At 42.7% G+C, this 11318-nt stretch overlaps 1 protein-coding gene across 1 annotated transcript; it reads left to right on the top strand.

Moving 5' to 3' along the window:
• The first annotated feature begins 1570 nt into the window (after positions 1-1570).
• On the top strand, positions 1571-9469 carry zfand5a (zinc finger, AN1-type domain 5a). Its single transcript, XM_018669382.2, has 6 exons — positions 1571-1815; positions 5492-5653; positions 6340-6442; positions 6557-6642; positions 7180-7308; positions 7443-9469. The coding sequence occupies exons 2-6, from the start codon at positions 5494-5496 to the stop codon at positions 7589-7591; spliced, it is 627 nt and encodes a 208-aa protein (XP_018524898.1). The 5' UTR covers positions 1571-1815; positions 5492-5493; the 3' UTR covers positions 7592-9469.
• Positions 9470-11318: the final 1849 nt, after the last annotated feature.

Raw genomic sequence — 11318 nt, 5'->3', positions numbered from 1 at the left:
ACCAAAATCCAGCTTTAAATCTCCTCCTCAGGTTGTTTAAAACCCCCGAAACAATACATCCTTAAAATATCCTGATCTCTATGGGTGCCGCTGGGCTCTTATCTTTTGTATCCTCCCCCAAGACATATTTGCACTCTGAACATCAAAACAAGTGCGCCTGTGTGCTCTTGAACTGTATTCCTATCTCTGTGAGGAGGATTGAGATTGAGGTCATTTTGGCCTTTTTTTCAAAGAGCTGTTTGAGGGTTAAGGTTTTGTTTTGTTTGGATTAGGGTTAGAATTATTTTCAAATTCATTTTAATCTAAAGGGTTGGGGTTGGGGCTAAATAATGCACAATGTAAATGGTGAATATACCTTAAATATTGATACTACCAACTCAAGGTCTTTTCTAAGTATCTATGCTAAATGATCTGGGTTACAATAGATCACATTTTGGGCACATAAACACTCATGAATTCTTATAATAAACATATTTGATATGATTAATTAAAGGTTTTATTTACCAGTAAATTAATACATAAATTTAGTTTCAACATGCATTTTATTTATTTTACAAAACAAAAGGGTTAGAATATGCCCTCTAGGTAGTGCTACTTATTCATCCTTTCATGTTGGACTGGGAGTAAATTGGACAGGCCAGGGTTAGCGGGTTAGCTAAAAACCTCAGCAGAAGAAAATAAGCAATAGCAATAGAACCAAAACAAAAGTTAACATTAGTGTTGCTTTCCACAGCTTGAGACAGCTCTTGGTGAGTACAGAAATGAAATTTGATGCTGAACTTGTCACATTTCTTCTAGTCTTGTAAATAAATAGCTGTTGTTAGCTGTGTAGCGACTGCAAAAACTTACATATAGCACCTTTAAGTTTGAAAAGTCACTGAATACTAATGACAATGTAGAGATTCACATTATAAGTCATGACACGTGGTCCTGGACCATATCATGGTACATTAACCATTTTAATTTAAAAAGTATTGGTAATGTGTGATTCTGGCCCTGGTATTGGTACATGTTTACACTCTCAATGTCAACACAACAAGTGTGTGTGTGTGTGGGGGGGGCAGTCTTGTGTCACTCAGAGCTCTCCCCTGACAAACAAGCTTGTATATCTTTCTAGTAATAAATCTGGGCTTGTTTTGTTCCCCTGACAGAAGTAGCCAAAGCATACTGTGTGGAAGGAGGGGCGAGGCTGTTCTTGCCAACAAAATAGTGCCCTCTCACAGACACAGGATCTTGCACAAGAAGGAGTCCCCTTCAGATTAACTTCTTAATCATGCTTCTTTTTAAAAAGAAACAGTCATGTCAGCACAATTATCAATATATCCATTCATCTAGGTGGATTACTCAATAAAAAAGATTCGTGTCCTTGTAGGAGGATGACGAATAGATGTGTAATAACGCAACCTTGGCTACACGCACGCGCATGCGCACACCTGACTGCCCCCTCCGCTCTCCCCTCCCCTCCCGTCTCGCAGAACTGTACACAGCGCTCGGGGGCTCCGCGGGCAGCCAATGGCGACACGTTGTTTTACCCGTGACATCATCCGCCATCCCTCTTACTAAAGAAGGAAACAAACATCCATCCAGAAGGAACGGGAGACGGAGAGAGAAAGAAAGAGAGACAGGAGGGCGAGGAAGGGATAGCTAAACCCATCTTAAACCTGTCTGACGCGGAGGGCAGCGCCACAGAAACACAACCGGACAGAGAAAAAGGACGCTACCAGGACCCTGAAACCCTCGACCTTTTTTCTTCTGCCAAGACAAACGGCCACTTTTCTCTGTCGTCTCGCGAGAAACTTCATCGATTTTTAGCAGGTGATGATCTTGGATTATTGTTTTGTTTTTTCGTAACAACAAGGATGAATATTGAAGTGAGCTCAGTTTGTCGAGGTAAACAACGAAAAGAGGGGTGTTTAAACTAAGCTGATGGTCGGTCATGGCGACCTTTAACGGTGGATTGAAAGGTCAGGTGGTGTGTGCGTGATGGTTTTGTGTGGTAAACAAGCTGTCTCTCTGTTTTTTGTCCTTTTTTGTTGGTCTTTTGCTCGTTGAAGTTGACACCACTAAGACCACCACCACCATCTCCTCCTCCTTAATGGAAATATCACAAGCACTCGAACGTGACTCCGTCTGGTTGAGGGGAAAAACAAGGGAGGGAGCTAGCTATTGCTGGTTACTGTCTCTGTTTTTCTATTTGCCTCTAGCTGGGGGATGGGGAACGAAAGCCAGCTAATTCCTGTCTAGAAATAGAAAATTCATAAGCTCAGTAGACAAGTAGAGCGAGAGAGTTTTCCACAGAGCATTTACCTAAATATTAAATGATGTGCCAGTACAGCTTTTGCCCAGTGTTCGCAGTAGTTTCAGCTTTGGAGAAAACGAGGTTTGTTCGCTGTTTAAGAGCTATGTGGCACCACCAAGTCGTTTCTAAGTACTTAAGTGTGATTATATAATCGAGGTTGTTCTCATAGCTTCGTGAAAACACGTAGAAAAATGGTTATCAGTAGAAATGCTGCGAGAAAAGGGAGCTACAAAACGATGTCTAAACAGGAAGCAGAGAGATTGCAGACAAAGGGAGAAAGAAGAAACAAAGGGAGTAGAGACCACAATGTCTAGACTGTGGGTTATTTCAGAAAACACGAGAGTCGTTGCCTTACTGTCGACCTCCGATGATTATTTGCAACACTGTGTCCCTTTTTAAGAGATTAATTTTGTAACAAAAACAACAGTGGGCTTTTTCTGTTCTGTCCTTCAGTGTGACTCAGTAGTTTTCACCTCAGCAGGGCCCTGAAACATGAGCTAAGCTTGCGGCTGATACAGGAGCACAGTCTTCCCCTTTTGTTTGGTAGATTATCACACCTTTGTCTTTCAAAGTGCGTCCAGCTGCCACATCGCATAGAAACCAAATGGCACAATTTCGAGTCAGACCAGTTTTCACATTTCTTTGCTGTGAGTGTTTGGATTTTTGTGAAAGGAAGTTGGTGGTGAATGAATGTGACTGGTAATCTCGTCTGTGCTGGAAAGCCCCTGGCTTGCCCTGTCGGATGTATTTTACAATACACAACACCCTATAAATGGTATATTCTGACTGTTTCAGCTTACTGCCAGTGTCAGGAAATATTACATGTTGTTTTGCTCACCAGCAGTAATGTCACTACTTATTAATTAATGAAGGTCAGTGAATGATGATCTCCAGTTGGTGATAACGACAGCATAAACAAACATATGTTATATTTAATGAACAGTATGCGTGCCCTTTTCTGTCTGAAGACCTCCTTTGATCATTAAACATTTAAAACTCCTCAAGTATGCAGTGTATTCGTGTCAGGTTGAAGGCTGGGCGGATTTGAACGTGGGCAGCCAGAGTGATTTTACCTTCTACGCTGTCCCTGTTCGTGAGGGGTCTTGGTAAAGGTTAGGTTATCAAGCTCGCTGTTTGTCTGACAGCTGGGGCCAAACCTGACAGCTGAGCCACACTGTCCATTGTTCCTTTGTGTCAGAAAGTTAACAGTCACGGTTACTCTGTTTGCTGCTGTGGACCATGTCGTGTTCTTCGTTGTACCTTTCATTTCCTTTTAGTTGTCAGATGTGGTGGAGTTTTAATTGATATCCTTCCATCTGAGGAACAGTTTTAGCTCAAGCGACTTTGTCCAAGAACATGAGGTCTAGATGCATAGCTCAAATCCTACTGTCCAGGTATAGCTATCTACATAAGAAACTGGTGTTGTTAGGTTTAAAGGGAATGATCCTGATGATCACTTGTTAAGAAAAATTCTTTTCAAACTACACGGTACTTACCAACTCCTAGCTCAGACCTCATGTGTGGTATTTTTCAGCAGTCAGCAGTTGAACACGTGACGCAAAGGGAGAGAAGGTCTTTGTGGGCTTTTCCAAGGAAACCCTTTGTTGACACAGCAGTGATAGCATACAGGGGTAAAGAAAGAGAGGGGGAAGGAGGGTTTTTTGCGGGCGGGGGGGCTTAAGATTAAATAGCACTTGTTAGTGCGTTGGTGAGGTTGGGACACCTCGAGTGAACTGACAGGACGTTCTGAGACAACTGCCAGCCTCTGCTGGAACATTAAGCTCGCCTGCCCTGTTTGTGTCCGTGACTGGAATACAGACAAACAAGCAGCTGCCATGTTACAGCACAACAGGGCCAAAGGTTGTTTACAAGGGAAATATGATACTGTTGCCATGAACAGTAGATAGATGCTGGCTGTGTTTTTGGTTTTTTTTTTTTTCTTTTTTGAGTCTGGTATCAGTTGATCAGATGATTTGTAAAACAGCCAGGGCAGGACTGGCAGACAGGATGCCTCTTACCCAACTAATCTAGGCCTTCCTGCCTGTCTGTTTGTTCATTCAAACAAGGTGTTTGTGATCTGTTGCCTCAAAGGCAGCGTCTCCCATTACGCAACTTCCTGCTGTATTGCTTTGCAGCAGAACAGGGCGACAACGTCATAGGGCTACACGTTTCGCCAAGTTACGCACATACACGCTTGTTTTCTGGGCGTATGTGTGGGGAGAAATGACTCGGGAAGTTTTGAAATGCCTTTTGTGGCAAGAGCCACAGGGAAGGGAGGGGAGGGGAATACTTACTGAAACTGTCGACCTACTTTGCTCACTCCCATTCATTATCTTGTGTCTTTATGGCATGGACAGAATATTATTTTATCACGGTTGTTTTTGTTCTTTTGTGGCTGAGATACTGCTTGTGAGTCAGTGTCATTTTTTGTCTGGATAGAGGAAGTGAATAGCCTGATGAGGGAGTTTAAGTGTTTGTCAATAATTGTTTTAGTCATGATAATCTTGACACATAATGACATTGGATTAGCTGTCCTAAGGTTTCAGGGCAATCTAGAGTCTCATTGTTCAATTGCAATTACTTTCTTTCACATATAACACAATCACCTTTAGTTATGAAGGAATAACTGTATAGCTATAATTAGGTATGAGGAAGGAGAACAGATAAGAGAGACATAAAGTTTTTACTTTAGCAGTGTATAGATATGAAAATAAAAGATGGGTCAGATGTTAGGAGGGGCCTTACCAACTGTTCTACGGACTTTGAAAAGGGGGGAAGGCGTGACAGAGACGGAGGGAGGGAAGGGGAACACAACAGTGAACAAAGCTGTGGGACAGAACAGAGTCCAGCTTCTGCCAAAGGTGCTGAACAGAACACAGTGAGGGTTGTTTGTTCTCTGGGCTTCCTGTGGAGAAGCCTTCATTATCGTATTCATGCTAAAGGGCGAGTCAAAACAGACAGGCATGTTGTTCTCAAATTTTCATAATATGACTCTCCTGTTATCATTCAGCCCGGATGACACTGCAACAAGTTTCTTTGAAACCAGATTGTCTACATGGGGGAAATATGTCCTGTGATGGAAAACATTTCAGCTTTCAGTTTTATTTCACATTCAGATGGTTATGCAGAAAAAAAGACTTCCTCTGTGTGTCTGTCTAATAAGCATTCTCTCTGTCTCTCTCATTCCATTAGCAATGGCCCAAGAGACAAACCAGAGCCCGGTGCCCATGCTTTGTGCCACAGGTTGCGGTTTCTATGGCAACCCAAGAACCAATGGCATGTGCTCCGTATGTTACAAGGAACACCTGACACGGCAGCAGAGCAGTGACCGCATGAGCCCCCTCAGCCCTATGGGTAAGACAACACACAACAATACACAAACATACCCAGATATTGTACAGTCCAGGTTGATCTCAGAAGCCTTGTGTTTATGATGTACACAGATAAAAGTTGTTCAATCTATATAGTCAATCTATATATTTACAGCTAGAGATAAGGAGGTACTCGAGGAAGTGTAGACATTGTTTTGAAACAATGGGGCGACAAGTACGAGACCAGTCTGTGTGTTTTCCCAGCTCTCCTCCCCCCTGCCCTCCCTTTCTGTTTTTCCACTCTGTGTAATGAAAGACAGCTGTTTTTCTTCATGACACTGTTTAAGGTTTGGGGGGGGGTGTTCACTCCTTGAGACATTTCTAAGGTCAAACAGTGAAGTTTCTCTCCCAATGGTGACCTGTTAGAACTTGTTTTTCAAACAATACAAACACAGTAGAAAAGAAGAGAGAGATGATCATGGATTCAGCCTTGAGAACTGGAAAATGTTGTGGTAGTTCTACATTCCAAAGTCTACTGAAGAAATTCTTCTTATTATAAAAAATTGTTAATTTCGGGTAGATGAGGTGAATTTGATATATTTTAATCCTGAAATCAATACAGGGCAGTTCTTGAAAATAGCCATTTTTCTCTGACTTCACCTGTGATTTCAAACATTACTGTTTTCTGCTTGAGTTTTGTCTGATGGAGTTCATTCTGTTCTCACCCAGGCTCAGCTGCTAGTCCTACCTCAGAGGCCTCAGCCATCCAGAGACTAGAAGCCAGTCTAGCCAAGGTTGATGCCTCCCCTGCCTCTTCACCAGACATGTCTAGGTCAGTATTGGATGTGTTTGTCTGTTCAGGGTTGTTCTTTAAAATGGAGAATGTGTGAACTGCTGGTTTCTCCTGCTCATCCCTTTTCTTTCCTCCCTTTATGTAAACTTTCAGAACTGTTCAAGGATCTCTTCCTGTGACTCAACAAATGACAGAGATGAGCATCTCGAGAGAGGACAAGCCAGAACCCTTAGAGCCTGGTAAAACTCACAGACACACATAAACAGACTTGAAGTAACAGACAGGCTCGCAGACATAAACCAGAATTCATCAGACACACGCAGGTGACTTCTTAAGGCAAACATCGTCCCATAGGACCCACTGTAGCCTCAGTTTATTTTTGATGCTTCACTGCATACCTTAAACCCAACTGTTGGTTTTACTTACAGCCTCCAAGAAAGAGAGGCTGCCTAAAAATAAACCTGTTTAAAAATACCTCTACACCGGAGGGCATTCTCAGATTTGATGCAGCCTGCCAGAGGCTTTCTTAGAGTAATGCACTATTTTCTGCCAAGAACAAGAGAGGGCAATTTAGAGATAAGGAACACTCTAATTACCATCATTTGGGACAAAAGTACATAATTTCAGTTGCCAGTGTGTTTGCATGTTTTATAGAACTATGCACAAAACTCATTAATCTGCTCCTCTTGCAAATTAAAAATATCAGCTAATGGCAAATTAAACCTAGCATGACTAATGTGCATTTTTTCCCCCTGTCGTCTTTCTTTTATGTGCAGTTGTAAGCCAGCCTGCTGCTTCTAGCCCTACTCCTGTAGCTTCTTCCAGCAGTGAAGAAGGCAAAGGTGACACCCCCAAACCCAAGAAGAACAGGTGCTTCATGTGCCGCAAAAGGGTGGGCCTCACAGGTGAGCAGTGGGGCAGGCAGGGGTATCTGATGCAACATACATTATTCTTGTCAGTGATGACTGTTTTACTGGTCAGAGAGTTTTCTTAGCACCTCTCTTGTTCTAGCTTTAACCCCTCACCTTTGTGCTTCCAGGGTTCGACTGTCGCTGTGGCAACCTGTTCTGTGGCATCCACCGGTACTCCGACAAGCACAACTGCCCCTATGATTACAAGGCCGAGGCTGCCGCCAAGATCCGTAAAGAAAATCCTGTTGTGGTGGCTGACAAGATCCAGAGAATATAGATTTGAAAAAAATCAGGAGTGACAGCAACGATGACAACACCCTTGACAAAAGACTGGAGTATGAGTGTGAACCTTTGAAATGAGCACTGGCATGAATGGCTAAGTGAGGATTAAAAGGACTTGATTTACAAAATTACAACCTCAAGAAAATAATGGGAAAAAAAGAAGAAAAAAAAGAAAAGATCCTGTCTGAGGGAGATGCATGAATGATCACTTTTCTCCTTTTTTGATTAATTCATTAGTTTGTTTTATCCTATTTTCTGTGGTGTGATTTTGCCGCTGTTGAGTCCTTTTTTTTTTAAAGAATATGTATTGTCTTATTAAAAGCAGCCCAGGCTAACTGTCCAGGAGGATATGCTGTGCTCCTCTCACCCAAAACCAGGCGCCATTTTGTGCCAAACCATAGACAGCCATTTTACTCAGACCCTGTCATGTGTCAGACACTGGCAGGTTTTTCAAAGCATTCAGACTACACAGTAAGTTGTGTCCCTCAACCATTGAACTTTCTGTTCCGTGCTTCGTCGCTACTGGAGTCAGCCAACGTTTGGAGAACCGTACAACTGTCCCCCACTGTGCACAAGGGGCTTTGTTACTTTGTCTCTGTCTTTCCTAGCTTTACCTACCTCACAGCTGCTGTGTTAAGCTTTGTTGTCTTCCCTTTTTACTTTGTTTTCATCAGCTTTGACCCCAGCGGAACAATGGATCATCTTGATAGTCGGCCTCAGTGACCCTGTGATCAGCAAGTCCGCGTTGACTCTGATCGGTTTGATTGTGACGAGGCTGTTTCCATTATGGCTGGAGGTATCATGCTAGACAGGGACAAACAAACTACTCCACGTTTCACTGAGTCTAAACATTTTCAATGGATATAAGTGGGTAAAGGAGTCCCCCCCCCAACTGGTCTGAGTTCAGATTGTAATCTCAGACGTCTGGCGCAGGGCTGTGTGTACCAATGTGTGGCCTGGGAGGAAGGACGGCACCCTTCCCTGGCAGGCCTGGTAGGTGACTTTAGGCTACAATATTGTAGGGGCATGAATGAATGGGATAAATGCATGAGTTACTCTTCATCTACATTAGTGTTTCAGAAATATTTGGCATCACTCAACTTAGGGTTTCAGACATTTTATTTGCTGAGAGACAATTATCTGTTATGTTGTATTAGCTTTTTTTCTCTTCCATTGATATTGTACTGATGTTAGCGCATGTATTCAGTGCATTTGTGGAATTAGGGTATGTGAACCATGATTTTCTTTTCTGTTTTCTTTTTTAAAATGCGCTAACAGAACGTTCATGTGAGCCGTGTGTGCGTGCGTGCGTGCGTGCGTGCGTGTGTGTGTGTGTGTGTGTGTGTGGGTAGGTGGGTGTGTTGTTCCCCCAACCCTTTTTGTCTGTGGAGCTACTTGGTTTATCAGCACATGTTTACAGAACTACAGGAGCATGCCAGAGCTAGATTTATGAAAAATAATAGATACCAAGATTAGATGTAACTTCTCATCTGTCTAACAGCTATTGGTCCGTGTGTCTGCTATAGAGCACCGTAGAGAAAAGTGTGCGTGTGTGTATTTGTGTGCGTGCGCATGCACATACCTGTGCAAAAGTGTGTTTTCATGGCTGCCTGACACATTGAAAACCATGTATGTTTGTGACTTGTGTTAATCCCCCCTTTTTTTCTCCCCTGTAAGGATGTGTTTTTCATTTAAAAGATAACTGTATGTATCCGTTTGAGTTTTTCCTTTCTGATTCTTAGTTATATGCAAATTTGTACAAAAAATGAAAAAACAACAAACTGTGTTGATATTTATGTATTACATATAATCTTGCTATCCAGCATTACGACAGAATAGTATCATGTAAATAAAACTGTACAGAGAGACATTACCACGCCTCATTGTGTGTTGACTTCCACAGCACTCCATTTCTCAGCAATGTTGGAGTTTTATTGTGTTTTAGAAGAATGAATTTGGCTATTTCAACTGTTTGTTTCCAACAGCATGTCACACTTTAAGAGCTTTCCTATGTAGATAAACCTGTCAGGCCAGACAGGTAAATGTAAATGGAGTCATCAGGTTCATTACACCCTAGCATAGTGTATGACAAACAAATAAAGCTGTTGTAAGAAGATGAAGTTCACAATGAATCAGCACAAGATACTTAAGAGTGAACACTGTCGAACTAATTTCAGTCAGGATAAGAATAGTGTAGGAGCCACTCGTCCGGAGCTCCAGCATTATCCAGTTATACCTCACCTAGGCTAACCCGGCCTCTTTTGCATCGTCGTGCTAATACAGACTGCTGGCAGCACAGACTGTAAACTTCGCTCAAGAGATTCTTTTTCTAAACCATGTCTGGGTCACACAGGAGGTATTAATCCCCGGACCCTGGCAGAAAGCGATCCTGTTCCGCTCTATCTAGGCTAAGGCCGTACACGCAGGACGCACATGATGTGTGTGTGTCTCAGGGACAATGTGTTTTCTCACACTCCCGTCAGGAGCTCCGGGGGCAGAGTGTGTTCACAGATGGCGTCATTCATGGCAACAGCTGCTCAGACAGCTGAGGTGTGCTCATGTGGTGTTCCTGTGACAGAAAGCTACAGAGATCACATTGTCTGGACATAAAATGGAGGATTTCTGCAAAGGTATTGCTGGGTGAGAAAACATCAGTTCTTTTAAGTGTTCAAGCTCCAGGTTGCTATTGAGCTGTCTAAATCCAAGCAGTGGGAATGTATGATAAGGTAGAGTCATCACTGACCATGCAAGCCTCCTTATTGTTCACCACAAACCTTCCTGTCCTTTAAACCAGAGGGGAGAGAGGCGTGCACTTCATAACTAATGTGGTGACACATGTGAGTAAGATAACCACACTCTGAGCATGACCTGGAACAACTGCAGGGATCCTGAATCACACTTTTTATTTGTGTGTGTGTGTGTAAAAATCTTGGACAACACACACTCCAGTGTCAGTAATCCCTCACACCCCCGTACACACATTAACCTATAATTTATTTCACTGATGTGTGCAGCCCGTTTATCTGTGTCACCCTCCCCCTCTCTGTGTCTCTGCCTCTGTATGTCACTGGGTGTGGCTGAGGTTAAAAAGCTGGCTCAGTAAATGTAAGACATCAGAGATTCTGACTGGCTAAAACTGACAGATGTTGTTGCCAGATGTGCAAGGGGGCTGGAAGTTACACAAGGCCACAGACAGTAAATACAAACATAAGGACACTTCCTCTCTCTCAAGAAAACACACCCACATTAACTGCATCCTTCTCCTTGACTTGCTTTTATGTCTGTCTCACTTTCATAAAGTACTTTCTACATTAATTTCAGTGCTCACTGCATCTCATACTACACTAGTATGAGAAGTAATTTCGGCAAAAAATAAAACCTTTTTTTCCCATGTACAATTCAATTAAATTTTATTTATATAGCGCCATATCAGTCATAAAAGTCATCTCAAGGCACTTTTCATATAGAGCAGGTCTAGACCATACTCTTTAAAATAGGTATTTACAGAGAGAGAGACCCAGCAGATCCCACCATGAGCAAGCACTAGGCGACAGTGGCAAGGAAAAACTTCCTTTTAAGAAGCAGAAACCTGGAGCAGAACCGGACTCAGGGTGGGCGGCCATCTCCTCAACTGGTTGGGTTAACCGGCTGTACACAGAGAAAACACGCATTAACATGTAAAATACTTGCACATTGCTCATTTGTAATTTCACTTTCACATG

Source organism: Lates calcarifer, linkage group LG13 (assembly GCF_001640805.2).
Source record: "Lates calcarifer isolate ASB-BC8 linkage group LG13, TLL_Latcal_v3, whole genome shotgun sequence".
In the NCBI taxonomy this organism is placed as follows: domain Eukaryota; kingdom Metazoa; phylum Chordata; class Actinopteri; family Centropomidae; genus Lates; species Lates calcarifer.
The sequence above is the reverse complement of the archived record's forward strand: the minus strand, read 5'-3'. Positions and strand labels throughout refer to the sequence as shown.

Excerpts from the sequence above, each read along its gene's own strand:
- zfand5a (XM_018669382.2), top strand. The coding sequence starts at position 5,494 with ATGGCCCAAGAGACAAACCAGAGCCCGGTGCCCATGCTTTGTGCCACA. Across the intron at positions 6,643-7,179 it reads GCCAGAACCCTTAGAGCCTG|TTGTAAGCCAGCCTGCTGCT; the intron begins GTAAAACTCACA and ends TTTTATGTGCAG. Across the intron at positions 7,309-7,442 it reads CAAAAGGGTGGGCCTCACAG|GGTTCGACTGTCGCTGTGGC; the intron begins GTGAGCAGTGGG and ends TTGTGCTTCCAG.